General features: G+C 46.0%; 1 protein-coding gene and 1 long non-coding RNA gene across 6 annotated transcripts in view; one reads left to right on the forward strand and one right to left on the reverse strand.

Moving 5' to 3' along the window:
• The first annotated feature begins 113 nt into the window (after positions 1-113).
• LOC135421401 (uncharacterized) lies at positions 114-527 on the forward strand. Its single transcript, XR_010433986.1, has 2 exons — positions 114-208; positions 343-527. It is a non-coding gene; the product is annotated as an uncharacterized LOC135421401 (long non-coding RNA).
• A 2,675-nt stretch (positions 528-3,202) lies between these two features.
• PAK3 (p21 (RAC1) activated kinase 3) overlaps positions 3,203-25,250 on the reverse strand; it is a 174,615-nt gene continuing 152,567 nt past the window's right edge. For 4 of the 5 annotated variants that reach the window (XM_064669794.1, XM_064669796.1, XM_064669795.1 and 1 more), the window contains exons 7-15: positions 24,625-24,787; positions 20,548-20,611; positions 18,316-18,364; positions 16,596-16,708; positions 15,658-15,775; positions 15,207-15,306; positions 14,582-14,778; positions 13,114-13,251; positions 3,203-12,852 (exon numbers count right to left, since the gene is read on the reverse strand). In XM_064669794.1, the coding sequence (XP_064525864.1) occupies positions 12,763-12,852; positions 13,114-13,251; positions 14,582-14,778; positions 15,207-15,306; positions 15,658-15,775; positions 16,596-16,708; positions 18,316-18,364; positions 20,548-20,611; positions 24,625-24,787 (1,032 nt within the window). In that variant the 3' untranslated portion in view covers positions 3,203-12,762. The remainder of the gene's footprint in view (positions 12,853-13,113; positions 13,252-14,581; positions 14,779-15,206; positions 15,307-15,657; positions 15,776-16,595; positions 16,709-18,315; positions 18,365-20,547; positions 20,612-24,624; positions 24,788-25,250) is intronic. The other variant, XR_010433984.1, reaches the window with a different exon arrangement.

The following is a 25,250-nucleotide window of genomic DNA, read 5'->3' on the forward strand; positions in this document are numbered from 1 at the left end:
CCCTGTGGACACGCCCAACGATTGCGGGGTAGCGGCGCAGGCGGAATGTCCTGCGGCCCAAACTTCCTGCTCCTTCTGCACAACACACATCACTTTCCCCCTCTTTCTCTCCCATCACCCCACAAACTCTGACTTCCATGATGCTTCCCAAGACAGTGCTCAGGTGCCCCGCTCCTGTTGCAACTCGAGTGTCACTGCAGAGGAACAGGTCACCTTTCATGCAGTTACATAAGCTCAGGGTCCTCACTTCAGGATCAATCTGTGATGCAAATGGCCTTGTTACAAAGGTCAAAAGCAGGGGGGATGTATTAGAAATTATTAGAAAATTTACCCTTCTTACAGACAAAGATAACCAAGTCATTCTAAGCTGCAATTGGCGGCACATATTGTGACAGGAGCTCTAGTTCTCCAAGACAGGTCCTTGAAAAGAGGAAACATGACTGTGGAGAAGATTCCTGGAAAACTGAAACAGCTTTCAAGAAGTGAAACAAAAAATGCAAAGAAACAATCCAAGGTGTTAACATATATTAATTCATTTATTGATATTCTTCACTTTTTCATGTTGCACTATTTCTATATCCAATTAATTCCAAATTGATCTTACCTCTAAGACCTATGACTTAGCAAGTTTTGTACACTTAGAAGTACCATTAGCTACATACAGTTTGCCTTCCCCTGTTTTTCTTTGAAATTAATGTTGGCAACATAAGAACCATCCCCAAGAACCAAAACGTAATGCAAATGTAGGATTTCAGAGTACAGTGCTTTGGTCAGATATGAATTCTACAGGTAGGGAATGTGCTCCAATGGCATTTAACCCTCAGCTGTGGCAGTACACAGCAGCAAGAAAGGTGATTCCTGTGACGCTGTGCAGGAGTCAAGACTCAAGACTCAGTATCTTGGCTTACCATGGCAAAGTTAACATGCTTTGACAGACTCAGGATCAAAAATATTTTGGTTCCTGCACCGGCGGGAAGCTGCAAGATTGCCAGACAAGAAGTTTAATAATAAAGTGAAGAAGAAGCTAAAAGACACCGTGGTCTTGGAGGCGGCAGCTGCGACTCTACCGACCCGCTCTTGCTCTTCTTCCTCCTCTCCCTCTCCCAGTGTCCCTCTCCCTCTCCCAGTGTCCCACACCCTCTCCCGGTTTCCCTCTCCCGTTCCCGGTCTCCTCTACACCTGCCGGCCCGGGCCTTGCCCCCAGCCCGCTCCGTCCCCGCCCTGGGCGGGCTGTGGCGCTGCTGGGCGGCCGCTCCTGCTGGGCTGGGACAGCCGCCCTCGGCTCCGCCTGCCTCTGTCCCTGTCCCTGTCCCTGCCCCGGCCCCACTCCCAGCTCCGGCCCCGCCGCCTCCCGGGGCCGGTGGGGCCCACACTGTGCGGGTGCCCCAGCCCGAGCCGCCGTGCCCGCTCCGGGGGAGGAACCTCGGCCCGGGGCGGTTGTGGGGCCGCGGGGACCGTGCCGGGTCCAGGCCCGAACGCTGCCGGCCGCGTGTGGCCCGCTGGGAGGGCGAAAGAGCCCTTTCAGGAGCGGTGCCGGGTGGGTTCGCCGCCAGGGACCCGCCCCAGGATGGAGCCCCGGTGAGTGGCGGGGCCGGAGGAGGAGCAGGAGGAGGGGCTCAGTCTGCCGCTCCCCTTGGCTCGCAGGTGGCCATCAAATGCGTGTCCCGGCGTCGCATGTGGCAGTGGGGCAAGTTCGTCAGTGACCGGGGCCAGCGAGAGAAACCGGGGCGTGACGGGCGGGGATGAGCCGAGGCCCGGGAGGGTGGAAGCCGCCAGCACACCCCGAGGGAGAGCGGGGCTGGGGTCAGTGGGGGCGCGGGGCATCCCGAGCTGGGTGAGGGGTACCAGGCAGATCCCTGGCACGGCATCACCGCCTCTGACGACATCGTGGTCCCCTCGCAGCCCAGCGGCACCCGAGCTCCCCTGGAGATCGTGTATACAACATGTCCAGTGGGTTTCATGGCATCATCCAGCTCCTGGAGAGGTTCGAGCTCCCCAGCAGTCTCTTGTTAGTGATGGAGTGTGTGAGGTAGATACCCATCTTCCCTATCTTCTCGGCATGAGTGGGATACGTTTTGGGAGATGGCAGTGGGTACATGAGCATCCTGCTCTTGCAGCTACTGAGGAGATTGTTGTTGTCCTCCCATGGTTGGCTGGAGGAGGTGGCACATGTGTTCAGTAGTTTCTGAAATCAAATCGATCTGGGGTGACCCCAAATGAGTTTTCAGCTTGGTCAAGCTGTGTCTCAGCTGTTCTCTGAACAGTTCTCTTCCCTATCTATTACTTCACCACTGCTCCCTCTTTTTTCCCCCAGTGAGTTCCCAGCTCATCATGGTCTCCATCACACCGTAGCCTTCCCTGCTGCCCCTTCAACTGAGGAATACAAAGCCATGGGTCTGGGGGCTCGTCCTGTCCCTGCCTGCACAACAGCACTGTCTCAGGGCTCCTGTGAGATTTTACGGTGCGATTCAGGCCCTCTCTGGTCCTCAGCTGTCCTCACTGCAGTATTCCCATTCCCTTTGCCTCCTCCCTCCAGCATGATGAGCTCTGTGAATTCCCTCAATCTTACCCACCCCCATGCTCCATTTAACAGTTATATCAGAGTCTGTTTATACAAGGGTCTCTTCTGTGTCTTTGTGTGCATGTATATATAACAAACATCGACAGGGAAAGTGTTCTTCAAGTTGCTTACACACTCCTTCCTTTATATGTAAAAAATGCATACGTACACGCCCATCTATAGATATACTAAAAATATATGGATGGATAGAGATTGCCCAGACACCTCTAACTCTGGCATCACTTACCTTGTGAGCTGGTGGCCAAGTGACTTTTTCCCAGCTCTGTGTGAGTAGCTGTACAGGAGCTAAACTGAGCAGCATTTAGAAGCAGTTTAAAGATTTCTAGGCAGGAACTGTAGCTGATGACCATCTGTGTAACTCACCATATTCATCAGGAGGGGGTGCTGGCTCTTTATCGATATGGAACAATGGAGAGACAAGACTGGAAAAATCACAGCTCTCTGGATTTGTCCAACCTGGGGAGCAACAGAAATGCCGTCTGTCTGCTTTTGTGGACACAAGGTACAAGGAGCTCCATTGACAGAGAGTCAAATGGGCTGGTGGCAGGTTAAGTCCTCTTTCAGGACATCATACAGTGGCACAGGACATACATCATACAGTGGCTGCTGTCACACAATCCATTGGTATTTATAACTTTTATTTGCAATACTTTAGGTCCAAGTTTCAAACTGCAATATTTTTACACTCAAGACACAGTCATGCACAATCCATATTTCAATTTCCTATTGCTTCAACCACAATTTAAAATAACTTAATATTGGAAACAAAACCCAAAATCTTTAAAAAAAGAATGCTGAGGTCAGTAAGATGGATCCATGCCATCAGCACATTTACAAAGTAAATAACTTAGTTCTCTTTTTAAAAAGATCGGTTACCTCTTAATCCAAAGTTACAGAAGATTTTTCACTACACATGTTTTTTGTTTTTATCTTTCATCTTCTTTTTTCTGTTTTTTTCTTTTAGTTTTTCTTTTTCTTTTTTTTAAACAGATAACACGTCCTAAAAAAGGAATGTACAGCAAAATGAGATACATTTCTGATAGACAATGAAAATGTAGGCTCCTCCTCTGTTTACTTTTGTCTGGATACCCTGAAGAAAAAAAATCTAGCAGACACCAGCATAAGTGTAACCTGGTTGCTTTGGACTAAACTGGAGTTTAGCACTGGTGACATCCTGATCCAGTCAAGGGTTGCAGAATTCTTCTGCAGATCTGCTCAAACCATCTGTCTGCAGGCACAGCACCTGCAGTGCCGACACACCAGTGCACCAGAATCACTCCGTTATTCCCCCACTGAATTTGGGCTCTGCCCAAGGAGGGGGTGCTACGGTCTGTGCAGTCCTTTGCTACGAGTTCCCATCTGGAGAAGCTCCCCTTCTGCTGGCTTACCTGCTAAGGCAGACACTCGCACCTGAAGGGCTGAGGCTTTTCCCCTGTTGCTGTGCTACAGACTGATTTAGCAGCATTGCTGAACATGGAGATACACACAGTGACCAAGAGCAGTTGACTTTGTACACCTTAAGCCCAAAGGTCAAAAATCTCAGCAGACACGGATAGAAGAGACTTGCAGGCTCCCTGTTTGCTGTGTTGATCCACATCTGACCGGCATCTGACCAGCTTTGCATGGTGAAGAATAAGAACAAGGGGCACCTCCCTCCCACCCAAGCGACCCCTCCGGCCCTGGAACTCAGGGCACTGTCAGCACCTGCTTCTTAAATGACCAGTTCTGCTGTCACTGAAACCAACCAAATTCTTGCTGACTCCAGAGGGAGCAGCAGCAGTGCCTGGATTTGATCGCTAAGTCTAGGGCAGGGCTGGACAAACAACACACACAGCATGCAGCAGCAAATTGACCTGACTTTCAAAACAATCACTTGCCACTATTCCTTCACATTTACAATAGCATCACACCAGCCTGAGCCACCTGGCAGCCCTCAATGCCAGCATGGAATTCAGATGGGCTCCCAGAGTACACACCAGAGGTGATGACTCCCTCTCCAGACCAAGCTTACAGATGAAAAGGCTGCTGTGAACAGGCAGCTCGAAGGGCAGAGAAATGAGGGTCTCATCTTTACCTGTGCCAGTTACACAGTCTTGGGCAGCAGCCCCTGAGCACAGTGGGAACAGAGAGCACAGAAAGAGGGACAAAACCAGTCAAGCACAGAGACTGGAAAGACCTGGGACAGGTAACTCGCTGCTTCAATTCTCTCTTTAGGAAAGCTCTTTCCTGTTTCAAACCCCTGAAAGGCATGGAGGGGCAGACAGGGGGTGACATGCAAACAATACTCATGTTTTCGCTTCACACATTCACTTTCTCAGTATTCTAGAAGAAACTGGCTTAACAGTATTCTTCTCTCAGAGTCATCTAGTTTAGCCTTAGCAGCTCAGGAGCTAAAGGAGCTGAAGCCTTGGGCCACAAGAGCTGACCAAGAGGAAACTTTTTGATCAAACCAATGCTGCTAACACAGACCTAGCTGAATCCAGCAGACAGAATCATGGAATTGTAGAATTCTTTAGGTTGGAAAAGACCTCTGAGCTCACTGTTAACCCAGCACTGCCAATCTCCCACTAAACCATGTCCCCAAGTGCCACATCTACATGTCTTTTAAAAAGCTCCAGGGATGGTGACTCAACCACTGCCCTGGGCAGCCTGTCCCATACTTGACCACCCTTTCAGTAAAGGAATTTTTCCTAATAGCCAATCTAAATCTCCCCTGGCACAACTTGAGGCCATTTCCTCTGTAATTAGGAGGTCAACCCTGACCTGGCTACAACCTCCTTTCATGTAGTTGTAGAGAGCAATGAGCCTCATTTTCTCCAAGCTAAACAGCCCTAGCTCCCTCAGCTGCTCCTCATCAGACCCTTCCCCAGCTCCATTGTCCCCTGGACACACTCGAGCACCTCAATGACTTTTTTCTTGTGAGGGGCCCAAAACTGAACACAGGGTCCAGAACTGAACAGAGGATTTGAGGTGTGGCCTCACCAGTGCCCAGTACAGGGGGATGGTCACTGCTCTGGTCCTGCTGGCCCCACTATTGCTGGTACAGGCCAGGATGTCACTGGCCTTCCTGGCCACCTGGGCATATGCTGACTGAATCAGCTGCTGTCAACCAGCACCCCCGGGTCCTTTTCGTCCAGGTATGAATGGAATGAAGAAGATAAGGACCAAGGCAACAATTCCAAGACAATGAAGTAATGTCTGAAGGTGGCCAGCTCAGTGACAGTGAAAATCTATAAGAAATCAAGTGACCACCAACCAGAATTAAGTGATTGGACTTGGGGATAAGGTGGTATGGGTATAATTGAGAGGGATGAATTGGGGTACGGGTCCCTCTCTGGAGGTACCAGCTCGACCTCTCACCTGAGAACTAATAACAGAGGAAGTGGAAGCCTTCACTCAAACCTTGCATTCGTCAGCAGGATACCAGGGGCAGAGCCTGTTACAGTAACTGGCATAAACCTGTAACATCAGAGAGTTGTGATTCAAAGGTGTGTACACATGTGCCTGACAGCTCTTCTGATCTGCATTCACAGCTGCCAACTTGGGCCACTGTGCCCAACCACAGCCCTTTTGGCTTTGTACATAAGCTGGCCAAGGCAGATGTTGCTAGCAAGCTTCACAGAAACCCAGCATGATCTCCAAGCAGCTGTGAATGTGGTGCCACCAAACAGAGCAGAAGGCACCTGACACAAAGGTGCTGAAGCTGATGCGTGGTCTGCTGGAAAACCATGCAGGGCAAAGCTGCTGTGCTCACAGGCTATTAAATCAATTAGCAGTTCTCAGTATTTCCACCTTTAACTAATGATATTGCCCCCCCATTTCCTCAGTCAGGGTCAGATTCCAGCAGAACCCAAGCACTTGCCTGGGGGAATTGCTAAACAGCGAGAACAAAGTTTGCAGGCTTGTACGTGGGGCACTCCAGAGGGCACCCATGAAAAGCAAGTGGGCATCCATCCCTTCTTCTCCTTCCTATAAGACCTTCTTTCTTTTGAGATGGCTCTTGTCACCAAAGGTACATGCAACCACTGCTAGGCTCAGGCCAGTGATGGTTTGTAGGCACAATGCACGCCTAGGATTATGGCAATTGGCTCTAAACTGCACCCAAAGAGAGATGTATAAGCAACATTCTGCAAGCTTCAGCCAGAAAAATAAAATTACCCTGTAGGCTCAAGGACAGACACAAGCAAAGAGAAGTTTTAAAGATCCCTGAATTGTAAATCACACTTAAAGAAACCTCAGATGGTTTCTGCTGAAAGGCAAGGGATGTCCTTTGCCTGCTTCCTGAAAACTGGGGATAAAATTGAAGATATTTACCTGGTCAGGGAAGAGGAGAGGGGAAGAAAAAAAAAAAAGATGAACACTTATATTTATAGGTCTTCATCAGCTTGCCCCATCACCCATCATTAAAGTTGCTGCACATCTGGGCATGAGTGAACAGTCCACCAGAAAGGTGTGTACACCAGGAAGGTGTGTACACCACTGCCTTGATAATGTGTAGCAAGGCAAAGGTGGCACTAGTGTGCATGCCCTGGATGTCAAGCAGTGAAACACTGGCTCCTGCCTTTAATGGTAGATGTTACAGGGCTCTCTCTGGCCCTTCGCTCACTGGATTTGCTCAGGACTGGACTAAGGACTACTAAGTATTTACATGCTCAGTGTGAGGAATATTCGGTAGCCACACCAAGGACTATATATTGGAAATAACCACCATAGGGACAATAGAGTACGGTGACATTTCCTACAACTAGAGGACAGGAGACAGGTACTTACTCCCTTCTCGTGCTGACTGGAATGTGCTTCATTTTTGGTGGCAGGACATGGGGAAACACTGACCGAAAGACCTGCCAAAGTGCAGCCACTGGCCTCAGAGAAACTCAGCACAAACCCTTGAGTTCATTTGTGTGTAGTGGAATGGCCAACCAGTAGCCAAAGATGAAGAACAAACACACACATATTTACAAAAGCACTGGACACAAGAAGTGAGAATGCAACCCCAGCCCAAGTTTGGGATCCAACCCTGAGAGCACTGTAAGATCCACCCCCGTGCAGGTTCCCAGGAGTGCATGCAGGAGCTGTATGGAATTTTACATAGGTATGGTTATCTTTTTTTCTCTTTTTCTTAAATAAATAAACTTTTCTGTGCTTCTCAAACTTCCCTGACTTTACTGTTATCGTGCTTCTGTCCCAAAACACATTAAAACCACAGTGCACTATCGGCTCATTTTCACACATCTTCACTGCAGGGATGGGAATCATAATCAAGCTCTTGGATAGGGTATTTTATAGTTTAATTTAAAAATTAAGACAATTAACCAATCCTTTAAAACCTTGGAATGGAAGTGTCTGAAACTTTTTTAGTTTTCATTTTGCAACAGAAACAGCCTATTTCTAATACTTCAGAAAAATATATAACTGATTGCTTAATCTGAGGATAGCAGTCAGAAACCCCAAGATAGTTCCAGAAATGTAAGATATTTGTCTCTTTCCTTTCTGCAAGATCATGCTATTGTCAATCCTAATATACTCTGTGAGCCTGTAAATCATGTACAATACTTGACCATTTCAGGATTGGATTTTTATGGTTTTGTGTTGTTGGGTTTTTTTAATATATCTACATCTCTTCTACATTTCCTATCTAAGTTGGGAGGATATAAACACAGCTGCAATCTTTCAGTACCTAGTGAGTGAAAATTTAATGCCAGAGACTGTCTCAAGCATGGAACCACAGGGATATTGGAGGTGCGTTTCCCTGCATGTCACAGCCTCAGCTGGGCAAGTACAGTCCATGCTGAAAAAAGCCACTGGCAGAGATTATTTCTGCTGAATCTTGTCTGCCTCCCAGGAATTGGTTTTAGAAGAAAAATCTCTAGCTTTGCTGATGCAAAGAAAAATAAATATAGTATTTAATAAAATAAAAAGTTAAGGCCTCCTAGGACAGTCTTTAAAAAGTCAGTGCCAACAATGTTCTGTATGCTGGCGCATACTCTGATTAGAAAAAAAAAACCACCTACCATTTGATTTTCCTGTTTTTAAAATCTGTTATCTTCTGGGAAGTTATGGTTGTGGGGTCTTTTTGAAGCGGAGATGCTGAAATACTTACAGGTAAAGAAAATAAATAGGAAATTCCCCCTCCAATCAAATAGTGTAGTTTGTCAACAGAAGTATTTAGACTGTATGTCCAGCAAACATGTGCCATTACGAAGTGCTTTCCTTTTAAAGGACGGCTGTCTGTTCCTTTGTAGGTAGGAAAAAATAAAAGCAATACTGGAAACAGAAACAGTCACTCATTTCTTCACTTCTTACAGGAATACACACGTTCCATTCTGATGAATGCTTTACACGTTGAGGGCAGCCCATCTCCAGCCTGAATTACTCTTTCACAAGGAAGTCTCTCCCACAGACACAGAACTTGAGCTGACAGAGAAAAATGGGACCTCACAAGAAGGAAACAAAGTCTTTTGAATAGAACAGAATCATTCAGGTTGGAAAAGACCACTGAGCTCATTGAGGCCAACTGTTAACCCAGCACTGCCATGCCCCCACTACACCACGTTCCCAAGTGCCATATCTACATGTCTTTTAAAAATACCTATAGGGATGGTGACTCAACTACTGCCCTGCACAGCCTGTTCCTAGGCTTGACCACCCTTTCAGTGAAGAATTTTTTCCTATATCCAATCTAAACCTGCCCTGGTGCAACTTGTGGCCATTTCCTCTTGTCCCATCACTTGTTTTTTGGGAGAAGAGACCGATTCCCCCACAGCTCCAATCTTCTTCCAGGTAGTTGTACATTGCTGGCTCATGTTCAGCCACTAGTGACCAACACCCAGGTCCTTTTCCACTGGGCAGCTTTCCAGCCACTCTGCCCCAGCCTGGAGCTGCAGGGGGTTGTTGTGACCCAAGGGCAGGACCTAGCACTTGGCCTTGTTGCACCTTGTCCAATTGGCCTCAGCCCATGGATCCAGCCTGTCCAGATCCCTCTGCAGAGCCCCTCCTACCCTCCAGCAGATCAACACTCCCACACAACATAGTATCATCTGCAAAATGACTGAGGGTGCCCTTGATCCCTTGATCCTCTCATCCAGATGATCAGTAAAGACATTAAACAGGACTGGCCCCGGTACTGAGCCCTGGGGAACAGCACTGGTGACCAGCCCCAGCTGGATGTAACTCCATTCCCCACCACTCTCTGGGCCCGGCCATCCAGTCAGTTTTTTACCCAGGGAACAGTGCACCCATACAAGCCATGAGCAGCCAGCTTCTCCAGGAGAATGCTGTGGGAAATGGTGTCAAAGGCTTTACTAAGGTCCAGGTAGACACATGCACAGCCTTTCCCTCATCTACCAGGCGGGTCACGCTGTCATAAGAGGAGATCAGGCTGGTCAGGCAGGACCCACCTTTCACAAACCCACGTTGGCTGGGCCTGATGCCCTGGCTGTCCTGTATGTGCTGTGTGATGGCACTCAAGATGATCTGCTCCATGACCTCCCCTGGCACCAAGGTCAGGCTGACACACCTGTAGTTCTCTGGATCCTCCTTCTGGCCTTTCTTGTACATCGGTGTCACGTTTGCTGATCTCCAGTCACTTGGCACCTTCCCCTTGGCCAGGACTGCTGGTAAATGATGGAAAATGGCTCCATGAGCTCTTCCACCATGTCCTCAGTACCCTTGGGTGGATCCCATCCAGCCCCAGAGCCTTGTGAGTGTTGAAGTGGTGTAGCAGGTCGCTAACCATTTCCCTTTGGATTATGGGGGCTGCATTCTGCTCCCCACTTCTGTCTTCCAGCTCAGAGGGCTGGGTGCCTGGAGAGCAACTGGTCCTACTATTAAAGACTGAAGCAAAGAAAGCTCACATACACTCCTCCCCCTATTCACCCCCTCTGGCAGCTCTGGCCCTAAGAGGAGGAGTTCCTCTCCCACAGCTGTGCTCACCATCTGCTGTGCCATGGCCTGTTTGCCTGCCCTGGCTGCTCCCACTCCCCAGGGCTTTCTTTACGGGGGCAAAGCTTGGTTGCTTTTGGCCCATCCAGGTCCCGTCAGCCACTGTTGCACCAGCTGTGGCCTGCTGGAGGCTCCCTTGGCTTCCCCTGAGGTTCCCTTGGTTCAGGAAACTGGAGCTGCTCGCCTTGGCATGCTATCTGGCCATCTGAAAAATTGTACCTGTTGTGCTCCCCAGGAAACCAGGAAAAGTTAATTCCTACTTAGCAGTGGTAACTCAGGGAGCATTGTCTCCATCTGCTGCCTCAGCCAAAGACACTGGACGGACAGTGTGAGTGAGGATGGGTCAGTCTGCAGCAGTAAGGACACTTGCCACACAAAGGCTGCAACGAAACAGGAAGCCAAAGTCAAACAAGCTCATGGCCTGATTCAAGACCAGCCCAAGCACCCTTCGTTCCTGCTGGCCAGACATGAAGGCAGTGAGTACCTTAAAGGCTACTGAGCCCTTTGCAGGACCAGGCTGGAACATGAAGATCTATAGCAGAAAGCTGTGTTACTGTGGGGGTTTTTTTGCTCACTGGGTGCGTGTTGCTTCAGTTGCTGTTTTAAAGGTCTTGCATGAGTTGTACTCCTAAAACACAGCAACAAATACGCCGTGCAAATGCTTTTGCTGAGTGAAGCCACATTGCGTCTTTCTTTCAGAAATGAATAAATAAAACACAAATTGCATACTGAAACTGTTCTGCTCCCTTCCAAATCCGCTGACTAGTCAAGCACAGTCCTCAGGCACATCCCCAGCTCCCTCCTCCCGGCAACTCAGAGCTGCACTGCGCAGTGCCTGCTGCACGCCGGACAGCAGAGAGCGGACTGGCTTGGTGCCTCTGGATATTTCTGTAATCCACTCTGCACTTCACACGTTTGCTCTGGCTCAGTGCACAACTCCAGGTTCTAAGGCGCCTTCTTCCGGAGCTGGCGGCTGCACTGGATCCTGCAGATCTGAACTGCGCAGGTTGTTCCTCGGGGCAGTCTTGGTTCCCACAGCAGAATTCCTGTGCCTAAAGGATGCTCACCTGTGTGGGAGCCTGCGGAGCAGCCCGGCTCCCTCCCCCTCTGCTGAGAGGGCTGCAGACACTCCCAACCTTTCCCAGGAGCTACAAGACAACCAGGAGAAGAGCAGGCATCCTCAGAAGAGACCGCTCCGCTCTGTTTTGCCCTTCTCTACTCCTGCAGAGACTCAAGATGGCAAATCCCACCAGGCTGCACATTTCACAGCATGGCCACGATTCACCTCGGGAGCAGCCCATACCCAGTTTGGCTCTGAGATGGGGTGATTAGTCCAGTCCCAGGAAGAGGCAAGCACCCAGGGCCAGGCTGCTGCCACTTGCCGCTACAATGCCTTCTTCCAGCCTGGCTCTGTGGATGCTGAGGCTGCCCTGTGCTCTGCCAGGGCTCTGCTGGAGCTCAGCACTGGGCAAGGCTGGGCCTGCTCTCACCTCACACTGCTGTAGCAGCTTTGCATCAGATGAGCCCTTTCTGAGCAACCAACTGATCTTTCTGCTTTTTCAGTTGAGTAAGACTCTCATCCAGGCAAAGAGATTGCAGTTAGCGATACAAATCCAACTGGCAAGAACCAAAACACTACATAGTCCCAGCTGAACACCTGTATCTCCACAGGATGTTTTGTCTGCCCCACTCTTCATTCCTTTTTTGGTTGGAAATGCAATTGCACTTTCTTCCTCATCTAGAAGTACCACGACTGGGCAAAAACTGGTGAGTGGGCCATATTCAAAAGGCAGTGCAGTCTGGAGTTGATGAATGAAGAATTGCCCTTCTCAATTCCAAACCATACCAAAAACCCCATAAACAGGACTTTACATCATTAAGAAAGAACTGACAATTTAAAAGTGAATGTACAGCTTATTCACAGGGTGAGAAGGAAGGGAATCTTCCAACTGAATTTGCTTTACCTTGGAAATGATTGAGGCAGCAAAGCATTTTCTGTCATTACCTCTCTGTCCTTAGCCCCATTTCATCTTAAAAATAAATTAAGGAGCCAGAAAGCAGGAAGAAGACAAATGATAATTTTTTACTCCTTGAGGAACTGGGGTGGTCCTACCACCATGACTGTGACCGTTGGTTTGTTCATCCATCCATCTGTCCCGCAGCACGAGAGTTGAGGTTTTACAGAGTCTGTGTTCTCAGTCCTGCTCTGAGCTGGCAGGGCAGAAAGCCGACCTGAAGTGCTAGCGGCTGCTGTTCTTAATCGCTTCCTTCGCTGCAATGATCAGAGGAGTGAGGCTGGAGAGGGGCTTGGCTAATTTTAAAAATGGATGCTGCCCAAAGGAAAAAAAAAAAAAAAAAGAAAGGAACCATTAGTTTCCAAACTCAGTTCCTCACAGGCTCAAGGAGGATTCCTCTGGTTACCAGACATACACAGAAATAGGACTGAGGGAAGTCAGACTAGACGACCGTTAAAGGTTCCTTCCAACCCAAACCTTTCTAGGCATCAGGGGCACCCGATGCCTTTGGGTTTATCTGATGAGAAAATCGATACCTCAGGCAGCTGTTTCACCTGCAGTCACTTCCCATCTTACCTGCAGAAGCTCCTTGGCAGACCCTCGCCTGTCCACATCCATCTCCAGGCAGCAGTTGAGAAAGTCTCGAAACACAGCAGAGAGTCGCTCAGGGTTCTGCAGCTCCGGTGTCCCGTTTGTGGCTATCAGATACAGTGCCTGGAATAAAAACAGGGCACTGTTTCATTCATACCCAGAACTGCTCACAAAGACACAAATTTTTAAGCTGCAGTCTCCAGTGGCAGTTTCTTCCCTGGCAGAGGGCTGGAGATGATTTTTCTATACCAACGAAAAGAAAAATCCTGATGCAGTCACAGCTATTCCAACACGAAAATGATCTTGCCTTGACAGCTGATTTCATTGGCTGACCTAGTTAGTAGGAACTACATCAGCAAATGCATATTTTGCTTCTCCAAGTATTGACACCAGCTTTACAAACTGTTTTTAAAGAGTCAGTGTGGTCTAAATATATTACTTCAAAAGATTATTACATCAAATGCATCTCTGCAGTGCTCACTGGTCTCTAAAGTACAGCTTCCATAAAAAAAAAGTAATCAAGTTTTCTGCTCTGTTCTTGATAAAAAATGGTTACCGGATGAAAAAAAAACCCAAATCTTACTGTTGGATAAAGAAGCAGAAACATTTGGAGCCTCACGTTCAACACAGAAACATTAAGTTGCATGCACAAATATATTATGATGAAAAGGCATAATTAGGTAGACAGGAGCCACCTGCAACTATGTCTTTCAGCAGTCTCTACATTCCAGATCAGCTCCACTTATGTGGTAGAAGAAAAACTTTTAATGGTCTCATCAGAAAAAGGAGTAATTCCATCCCTATGGTAACCCTCTGATAATTCTGATACTCAAGTAAATGCATTAATGATGTTCCCATCTCAGAAACTGCCAGGCAAGAAACAGGAGGTTTGGGTAGTTGGATTATTGAAAGCTCAAGCTTGATGACACGGAGAAAGTGGTTGGGCTATGAAAGAAATATGTTCATTACGTATTTCAAGAAATCCAACAACTACTGTGTGCCATCAGCTAAAAATCTTTGCTGTAAAAACCAGTCTTGCTTATAAGCTCTCCTGTTTGGAGGCAGCTGAGACTGCCTCCAAAGAGTTCTGTGCCTGCAGGTACAGCTGCAATGCTTTTCATAACAGGTCTTCAATTGGAGAAACTTGCCACTGAAAAATTCTTGTCATTCAGAGATACAGCTCAAAAAAAGCTCAAAAAGTGCATGACAAATTTCAAGCACTGCTGAAGGCCAAAATGGCAAGTTTCTGCACTGGCACATGTCACTTCTCTTCTAAGGTTCTCCCAGTGATGCAATCAAAGCTGCAACAGATGCTGATGTGCTCCAGGAACATTTTTAGAAGTGGGCCTTCACAGAACTAATTCAAGCTGATGTGAATGGGATTTTATCTCATGGAAGACAAAATATGGCACAGATTAGAAAGGCAGTGGTATCTGATAGTATTTCACCTTACCCTGAGAGGATTTTCATTAAGGTAGGGAGGTTCTCCTTCCACCATTTCTATTGCCATGATCCCAAGGGACCAGATGTCCACCTTGGGGCCGTATGCTTTTCTTGTTACAACTTCTGGTGCCATCCAGTAAGGAGTCCCCACCATTGTGCTCCGTTTACTCTGCTCTGGGGTGATCTGAGCACAGAAGCCAAAATCAGCTGAGGAGAAAAACAAATACTGTTGAAGCCAGTTTGAATCATGAAAGCAAGCAAAAGAATTCCCCATTTTAAGTCTGAGAATGCAGTGCTGAATCAAGCTGGAAAAGCGGCGTTTCCTCAGGGCTGTAGTCAGGGAAATACAGAATTGGCCAGTTAAAGAAACCCTCAAATTTCATACAGTGGCTTTTATTCATTCACTTGAAGCTTTAGATTGTAACTCCCTCTGCTCTGGAAGGGACACACACAAACCAAAGCCACTCCTGACACCTTGTTCCTCTCTAGACCTCTCTGCACATTGCAGCTGTGCCCTTAGCTTGCAGCAGGGCTCCGTGCACGCCCAAAACCACCATTTTTGGGGTATTGCCAGTCACTCAAAAGCAGCCCCACACCACATCCCAGGAACACTGCACTTGACCAAGAACACCTACTCAATTTGACAGATCCATCCATCCCAAGAAGAATATTGTCACTTTTGATGTCTCTGTGAATCACTTGGTTGGAATGAAGGAAATCCAGGGCTTGCAGGCACTGGTGGAGAAAAAAAGAAACGTGAGGGTAAAAAGTCACGATGTGATTTCATCACACAAAAAAAGGACATGGCTCTATGAGATTTCCTTTCCAGGGCAATGGTGAGTAATGGCAGAACACGGTGCTGTCAAGAGGAAGAGCTTGCTGCTTCAACACTCTTAGAGTCCTGTCCTTCTGAGTGAAGGCAGATCAGCTTTTGGAAGAGACACGTCAATTGTTGCTAAAGACAAACACAGACAGAATGATGCTGCTGCAGTGGACATGCCCTTTCTTCTCTGTATAATAACAGCAACACAGAAACAGAAGCAGCACCCTGTCTGTGCAAACCAAAGCACAAGGGGGACCCCTCACCTCCCGACAGACAGCAGCTATCTGTCCTTCATCCATACACGTCTCGGTGACAACGTCGGTCAAAGAGCCTCCAGCCAAGTACTCCATCACCACCCATAGCTCATCACCCACAAGGTAGCTGAAAGGAGAAAACAGTGGTGTGCAGATGAATGTGCATAGCTAACTTACCTAATAATCATAGCTCTACAGCTGATTTTTGTTTCCAGGTCACTTTTAAGCGAAGACAGAATAAAATGAATAAAGGACATTCCTTCTAGGTTCTACAGTACTTGGAATCTGTGCAGTCTAAATGGGAAAGGCACATCCATGAAAAAGAAGATGTCTCAGGTGACAAGCAAGTGAAAAATGCAGTTTAGTAATGGCGAAGATAAATCTGGAATCAGCACATGCCACCAGCCAGTTCACCATCTTAACTCATAAATTCCACCATTAACTCTGGGAACAAGGCAATACACAACTTTCAGACTCATCCATGAGAGGAAGGTGTGCACCACTGAGGACAGAAGTTGATCAAATGTTTGGAAACTTGCAAAAAAAATACATCCAGAAACAGGAAAGAAAATTTAAAACCTGGCAGATTAGGTGTTTCTGGAAACAAGAACCTAGTCTTGCATCCACAGTAATGGAAAATTGTTGGGAAAAGCACAAAGGAAATAATTTCTACATAAGACATAGAAAAAAACAAACCCCAGAACAACATGGAGGTAGTGAACTGACAGGCTGTCATTTTAGTAAGATATGGCTGGTCCAGGTTTTTGAAAACAAGGCTTCAAACTACATATGCCAGAAAAGATTAATGCAGAGCAAATGCCATCCACTGGAGATGTGCAGAGAAATAATAAAGAGCTCCATGTTCTGCCAGTGACCAAAGGAGTTTTTTGATCTTTGGTTTGCAGTGTATAAACAAATATTCATGTGATAATACCAGAACTACTTACCTGTCTAAGTAGTTAACAATATTAGGATTCTTATTTTCCCTCATGACCAGGATTTCATTGATAATTAGTTCCTTTTTGGGCTGCTGTTGGAGATTCATTTGCTTTATGGCCACCTAAAATTACATTGAAAACCATTAACCTGAGTAGTCAGTTGCACAAGATCAGAATGAACAAGGAGTGAGTAATTATATGATTTTTGATTGTATCAGCAACTGCTGCTATTCTTGGTTGCTTAACAAAGCAAACATAGACATACATTATGGATAAAATGCTATCCTAAAAAGATCATTAAGGGTCCACAACAAAAATACAATCCTAGCAATTCCCAACTTCTTGAATTTTTATTTTGCTCTTGTAAGGAACATTTGTTAACACACTTTACACTTGCAGTTACTGTCCGGGTTTAAAAAGAAATAATCCATGCTTTGGTATTTTATGGATACACCCAGGGTTAAAAGGAGGTCTTAGGGCTTTTAGACCCCTTGGAAGCCCCAATCTACGCACAGTTAGCAAGTACAGCACTGCAGGTGGATAAGAAACTACCAGTAAGATTCACATCTGAGTCTTTACTGACAGCCAGAAATGAGAACTCAGGAATCTGAAGCTGGAGCCCCAAAGAGCAGTGGGATTCTCCAAGACACTGCCTCGGCTGCTTATTACTAACAGGATGACCATAATGAGCTGTCATTGACACCAGAGCAAAACACCACTCTATTCTTACCAGCTGCAGTATGACTAAAACACAAAATTGTGCCCAAAACGTGACCTCTCCTTAATTATACCTTGAAGATCAAACACATAATGGAAGAAATGGTAATCAGTATTACTGTCCAAACCTGGGATTAAGATAAATTGGGCCCAAATGATGGCAGTCACCATCAGCTTGTTGATGCAATAGCTTTAGTAATTAAGACTGAGCCAGCATGTCCTCTGAAAGATACCACTGCCCTTCTTCTTTCTTGTAGTTAATATGGACAAAGTCTTTCTGAAATTAAGTGATGTATCGAAACTATTTATTCCTCACAGCAAGAGGGGAATCTGTGACCACTGTCATGTGACCTGTCTCATTATGACAGATCTTTCAACATTACAAGTTGTATTGCTAACCTATCTGTGGCCACACGCATAGGCAGATTTTATGCTGTAGATACAGAGCTAAATTGTACATCTGAACCAGCATTCTCTGTAAAAGCACAACTTCATGCACACTGGGGAACAGAGACGCAGCAATTTTTAAACCAATACATTTACACTGGCAGTAAAACTTATCTACTTTTTATCAGCACAAAAGCTTGCTGGGATTTCTTAACAGATCTCTCTCCATTAAAAAAAAACATTCGGGGATTATGTAACATGGTACCAGGGTGGGACCAACAATAGTGCAGAGAGCACCAACCTGTTCTGAAGACAAAGTAAAAAATAAATATCTTACAATTGGCCTTAAAAACTATGGGTGAAGCATCCAGCCAAGCACAGAGAGCACCAAGGCCCTTACTGATCCCAGGAATTCGCGGGCACCTTTTCAGGCATTTCTCAACACCTCAGTTCCAGCATTGCTGAAGACAGCTGGATAGATTTTGCCAGCTGACACCAGTACATGCTTCAGAGGAACAGCTTTTGCAGGAAAGATGTATTGGCCACCTAAAGCTCCACCCACAGCTCAGACCAGAGGGGAGAGCACTCAACAGCTGCAAAATCTGCTGGGATTTTTGACACTTACCTCTTGTCCTGTGGCGATGTCAATGGCCGTATAAACAGTTCCTGAAGCCCTAGAAACAAAGTAGCAAAGAACTGAGAAAAGGTTTAGTCCCTGGGAGTGAAAGCCAGCCTGGAGAGGAGATCTCTGCTGCCTGGAGTGTTTATAAAATACCTGGGTTCATTGACTCTTCAGTCAACAGCACAGCAGCCCACCAACTCTCAGTCATCCAGGGTGTCCAAGAGAAAAGTGAGGTCCAACATAAAGGAAAAGGGCTGGTGCAAATCTCCAAGGTACACGCCAAACCATTTTAATTCAAAACTTAAGGGGGAGGGTGTCTACAAAAACTGGAATGTAATAGATTTAAAACTTTTCCATTTTGCCTTGTTGTATTTAGGGTGCTTTTTTTCCCTTTTTTCCTTTGTGTCTCCGTGCGTGTGTTTTTTCCATGGAATGTAACAAACAGTCCAGTTGGGCCTTCTCACACCTCTTATTTGAATCCATCTGGCAAACTCGGGTAATACCACACTCCCATTCTGAGAACCCTGAGCACATGACAGCCATCTGAGGAAAGGATCTAAACACAGCTTTCTCCAGCATGCAAGGAAACAGTTCTCCAGCCATCCTGAGAGGTCACAGCTAGAGCAGGTTAAGGAATCTATTCTTTCAGCACCTTCTGAGGCAGTGCCTCACAGCCCAGCCCTGCTGCAGACAGACATGCCAACTTCAGCTGTGCAGCACTTTGGGTGCTCCTGAGCATCCTGTTTGATTACTTTCCTGATGATTTTTTGCTTCAGGATCTTTCCCTATCACTGTAAATTGACCTGTGGTATTACAGGCACGAGTTGGTTACGGCAGCACACTCACTCCTCTCTAAGGAGGGCATGCAGTCTTCAGACTGTAGTAAAAGCTGGAGGAAATCAATTTAGATACCCTTTTAGGCCAGCTATTGGCCACTTGTCTTTCCACCAGCTGTCAAGGTACTCCAAGGCTCACTCCTAGGACTATCAAAATAAAAGACCGTGAGGGTGACGCTCACGTTCTCACGGTGACAGCAGTCATCTGCTTCACAGGCATGTTTATTCTGCTCTCACTTCTTCAGCTGACACTTCTGAGAGATGGGAACAGCCCTAAGTGTCCACTGACATTTTACAAATGACAGGAAGAACCAAAGCTTCAAGCAGAAAGCAAGCTGGAATTTGAGAAGGGGTTTTTATACAATGAATGGAGCAGAAACACCTTCCCACAAGGGCCTTACCAAACCTGAGATCCAAGATAAAACTTGCCAGAGGAAGAGCATGAGCGTGTGTCTGCCTTTCTGCAGTATGTATCCATTCTAGGTCAGCAACAGGCTACCCTGAGCTCAAACCTCACAAATAGTTAAGGCAGAAAAATATCTCCTGATGCCAGTAAACAGCTTCTGTCTACACTGACAGCGGCGTGATCCTGGTGTGACACAGATGGTGCCAACCCTCCTGGAACTACAACACTGCCAAGGAAACTGTGACGGTGCAGGCAGTCCATATTTAAAATGCAAGTCAGATACCTAATTTTGAGGCAAGCTCTTTTGTTCTTGCCTCCTCACATAGGAAGTATTTCAAATCAATCTGATTTACAGTAAGCAAAGCTGAGTTTCAAAAGGGAATAGCTTGGGTGATTACTTTCAGTAAATGCCTAAAACCTGCAGGATTCATAAAGGACCTGCCATCATGGAGATGATGCATTTTTCTCTCAAGTGCATCAACACTGTGTCTATTACTGAACTTTTGCTTTTTACCACCTCTGCTAGAAAAGAGAGCTTTTCCTTTAATCTCCTGTTTCAGTTTCTGAACTATGTGGTTATAGTTTAGAATATTGTTTTAACCAAAGTGTCGGAAAGAAATGTTATTGAGAACTGTTATCTGAGTTGCTCTTTTAGGTAATAAAAGTTTTTTCTCCTTTGCTGAGGGCGATGTATTATTTTGAGACACACAAAAATTATTTCTCCTAAGAAAACAAGCAAACAAGTGCCGCACACTTGACGGACAGGAGATCTTCCAGGTCCTGCTCCTTGCCACAGACAAGATACTGCCAGCATCAAGTTGATTTTCATGATGCCTTCTGACCACAGTTGCAAGTTCTGATCAGTACTGAGAGACAGAAGGATCTAAACCCAGTGTCTGAACATGCTTGGAGTTTACCTGACTTCATGCTTGATATTACACCAGCAAAACACATGGGTCGTGGTTCTGCATAAGTAACTGGGATTGGACTTACCCTTGGCCAATTTTTTCAAATCGAGTATACTTCTTCTTAGGATCTCCCACGCTCACAATGCTCCCTGAAAGAAACAAAATGCAAGATGTTGACTTCAAAATGGAGATCCTGCCTTCCAGCAGATCCGAAATGCAGCCCCATTGCTGAGCCCTTTGTAGTCAGTTGGGTAACAACAACAACAACAGCAACACCAGAGGCAGCTCCGTAGCACAGATGGCCTCTGCAAAGACTGATTTCCTACAGTCCTCTAAAGGGGCACCTCGACAGGAAACGAAGCACATGGAGAAACATTAAGAGCAGATAGAGATCAGAAAAGAACAGGTACCAATGCAAGAGTTTGTCCTCTACAAACATTAAGGAGAGCTGGAACAACAGTGCCCTTATTTTCTTGGGAATAAACACTCTGATGCAACAAAATCTCATGTTATCATCAAGAATGATGGCATTTTAGATCTAGGACCTCCATGACTGATTACCAGGCTAAGTTCTGAAGACAATCTTGCTTGTGCTGCTTGAGGAACCACACTGCTTGTCTTCAACCTGACACAGATCAGTCACAACCACTGGACTCCCCCTCTCAACACTGCCCACACACTGGTCTTCACAAACCAGCACAATTGGAATGGGTAACAAAGGACAGCAATGCCTCTCGAGCGCTGGTGACATGGACAGCTGCCCAAACGAGATGCTGATCCTTTCACAAGTCCAGGTGATGTGATGCAGTAGACAGCGCAGAGTCCTCTGGTCACGTTCTTCTCTACTGAAGAGTTATTCTGTAGTGAAAACCCGCTCTAGAGAAGCAGAATGACCTTTTGTTTTATGGTATGTGTTTCAACGAGATGAAACTATGAAAACTTAACCAGGTTCTGAAAGCACTACACCCTCAGCTTGGCTTCCAGATGATCCAGTTCCTCTGACCCTTGCAGGCTGGCACAGCAGGGCAGGACCACTTCAGGATACTTGAGACTGTTGGAATCCCAGGCCAGTGGGCAGGCTCCCACTGCCATCCACAATGGGCACTGCCTGGCGTTCCTGGAGCGCTGGGAGAGGGGAGCGAGTACTGTGGGGCAAAGGACACCTCCTCTCCTGCAGCTCCCATTAGCACTCTTGCCAAGGGCTGCAAAATTATTTTAGCAGGGAGTGCACCAGATGGTGTTGATGCCCTGTCTTCTTGCTGTGCTGGCAGGCAGGATTCCTGGCTAGGCATCCGGTCACATGCCCATTTGGATGCTAAAGCCTCTGCTCCAGAAATATGGCCTTGACAGGGGGAAGACATGTTTGTTACTACTTAGAGTGCATCGTGCATCACCTAGTTTTGTTTTGGAAGCACAGGTAAACAAATAAGTGTATGTTTGTATTTGTCATACAGGGATACTACCAGATCAGTAAAAAAAAATACGCTGTGGATCACTGGAAGTCTTTCCTTCTGAACTCATCTTAAACTATTTCCATGATGTAAATTCCAAGGTAAATCTTTAGAAGTCATTTGCATTGAGCCATCACCTTAGGCTTCATTGCCTGCATTTTAGCTAGGAAATTACTGGACCAGAAAAAACAATATTGTTTCTTTAATTAAGCCTTCAGATTTGTTTGAGTCTATCAGATTTTGGCTCTTTCATGAGACACAAACACAATATCCTAATTATTGCTTTCTTTCCTTCCCGTTCAGACTCCCTACATCTCCGAGTGGGCAAGAAGGCATCAAACAGAGCAAGATTTAATTGCAGCTTTCAGTGGCACCAACTCCCCAATGGGTGATGGAGCCAGACTGTCTCACACCCTGTGGCTCACAACCCCACGAGGCTCTGCAGCAGTAAACCAAACGCTGCTGGAATGCTGTGCTCAGCCTGGCTGGACAACAGGAACAACACTGTGCTGTCTGTATGGCTAGGTGCTATTTTCAGCAAGTTAATGGAACTGTGTACCTATTAGAACAGGTATCAGAAGTTCATGCAAGTTCATTAACATTAGAAAAGAATAAAGAAGACTGAAGAAGAAAGATTTTGAAAAATCATTTTTCCAAATTCACCACTGATTTTGCAGTTCAGATTTTCAGCGTTTTTCCTCAAGACTTGAGTAGCTTCTTTCCTAAGTTAGTTGTTTGTGGCTGATTCCCTGTGCTTAGGCCAATGCACATCAAATTTTGCAGCATTAATATCAACAAAGTGACAGGTATGCAGCTCCCGCTCAGACCAGCACTCACTACTGTGGACAAAAGATAGACATATCAGCTATTTTGATGTCTTTAAGCACTTTCCTTTATCAAGTCCTAAATTAAGTGGATAAGAAAGCAGAATTGGGCCAGTTCTGTTTTACAGTTATCAGTAGAACATAGTCATGATTTCATTACAGACAGAATTTTGTTTGATCTTATCTCGGTAATACAGGCTTTCCTCACTAATAAAACTCTGAAAGCTCTAAAAGAACTAAAGGTATTTCAAGAAGAAAAGAACTATGAAAGCAATTTCAGATAAAAGAGGGCATGGGACATCTTCCTAAAAGTAGCATAAAAACAGTTGTGGGGGAAGTAGGCAAGGTGAAGTGGTCATATGAGATAAAACAAAACAGGACGAGCACCATACTGCCGAAATATAATTAGTCCAGGACTCTAACAAAAAAGCATCCTCCCCATTTTCAGATAGCTTCATGAAAGCACAAAAAGATTTTTATTGTCCACATCACAATTTGCCCAAGGCAGACCTTCAGACCTTGCTCACTCGGTATCAAATTGTTAAGAAAGAAAAAGCATGAAAGCATGCAACACTTCAAAGATATAACCCCCAACAACTCAAGAGCTCAGTCCTAACTCAGCCTATACAGAAGCTTGAATAAATGATACACAGGCTTATGTTCATAATGCAGGGTACCTGCAGATCTCAGCCTGCCTCAAGCATTTAGCATCAGTTGAAGAAGCACAATTCCTCTCTCTGTAAGCTGACATACCTGCAGGTAACTATCTGCTCTGGAATTTATTTCATTCTGCCTTCAGCTAAAGCTATTGAACTTATCCCTTGGATACTCCCTAATGGCACTGAGATTCATGTCAACCTGGTAAGGGTGCAGAACACTATGCAAGCAGCTGAAATCTCACAGCTAAGGAAGGTCTCAGCCTCTGCAGTCACACCAGCCATCAGTGGCAAGGCAGGTATGACAAAAAGGTGGAGCCTTGACAACCACTCTGAAGAAGCCACAGCCAGACTGCAGCCCCTTATGAGCAGTTGCTCCCTTTGAAGACACAGCATTATTGGCTTTGAGATCAGACACAAGGAGGTGTAAATCAAAATGCTTTTTGTACTAACAGTTAATGGTAAACACAGAGTAAACTGGGATCTGTTCTGAACCCAACCGAGAACACAGCACTGGCAGCTATTAATAAAAATATTATAAAGCTATTATACAAATATTTTCTTTAATTTTCGGGCACATTGAAACACCTTTTTCCTCTCTATCCATGGAGTCAACTGATTTTCTAACAAAACTCAGGACATATCACTGACAAAATTGTAGAATTCTTATAAAAACAAACTATAGAAGTAGGAGCAGTAATAACAGTCATAAGAAGGACAGCAAGAGAATAGCTGGGGCGGGAGAGTTACTTGAGGCTGAAGGAATAAGCTTAATGCTGCAGTTGTCTACTGTTAGAAAAAAAACACACCAAAAAAACACCCCCATGAACGAAAACCCAAAACCCAACAGATTTCTGCAAAGTATTTTGGCTCTGATGACTTGTGAGAAGTCAGGAGTCTAAAGAGAATTTAGGAACCCAAATATTCTGTTCAATTGGCCATTAGCACACAGGAGTTCACTAGGTCACTCACTAGGTCCCAGCCTTCTGCTCAACCAGAAACAACCTCTGCTTTTGCCTTTAGAGCAGGAAGCAGCTCAGACAAACCCAATCCAGCCTGACCTGCCCTCAGAAGCAGGAGGAACACCCTCCCTCAAAGCTCAACAACAGTTTCTGTAGGGAGCTTTAAGTGACTCTGTGACACTGAACTGAGGAGGAACATTTGGCACAGCTAATGCTGATATATGCACAAAATACACTGCTCTAGCAGACATAAAATACACAATACATACTCAGTTTCTCTAGGATCTCCTCATCTGTCATCTTGGATTTTTTCCGCTGCCGGTCTGTGTTTCTGTACAGAGTGTTTGTGTTTGAGTTTTCAGGTTGGGGAGTGGTGGCTTCTTTAGCTGGTGCTGGTGCAGCGGCAGGTTCAATAACAGAGCGTGTGTAGATCTGTGAGAAGAAATTATCTCATGTAAGGAAGATGGCAGAGATCTCCCCAAGATCATATTTGGAATGTAAACCCTGAGGAAGATGGTGTCAGCGACATCCAGGGCTCTAAAACTGTTTGGTTTTGCTGCCCGCTTCTCATACTGAATGGGCAAAAAATGAAGGGTTACAAGTTCATGGCCAGTTTCACATTCAATTTTCATGGATTTTCTGAAAAAGTCCATGGAGAGGAGCAAGTACCTCAAGGGAGAGTGTGTCCTACATATTCTGCCAGGTATATGAACTGTGTCTTCGGACTGCTCTCTCTGCTGACAGGGAGCCTGCACATGTACTGTGGACAAACTGGCTCACTTTTACACCCACAGCATCATGAAGAGAAAGTCACAGCCCCTGCCAGAATTCCAGGAACCTGACACCTAAGCACGAAAGCTGGAAACTGATTTTCCAGGTGTCAGTGGCTGGGATG

Source organism: Pseudopipra pipra, chromosome 13, assembly GCF_036250125.1.
Source record: "Pseudopipra pipra isolate bDixPip1 chromosome 13, bDixPip1.hap1, whole genome shotgun sequence".
NCBI classification, from domain to species: domain Eukaryota; kingdom Metazoa; phylum Chordata; class Aves; order Passeriformes; family Pipridae; genus Pseudopipra; species Pseudopipra pipra.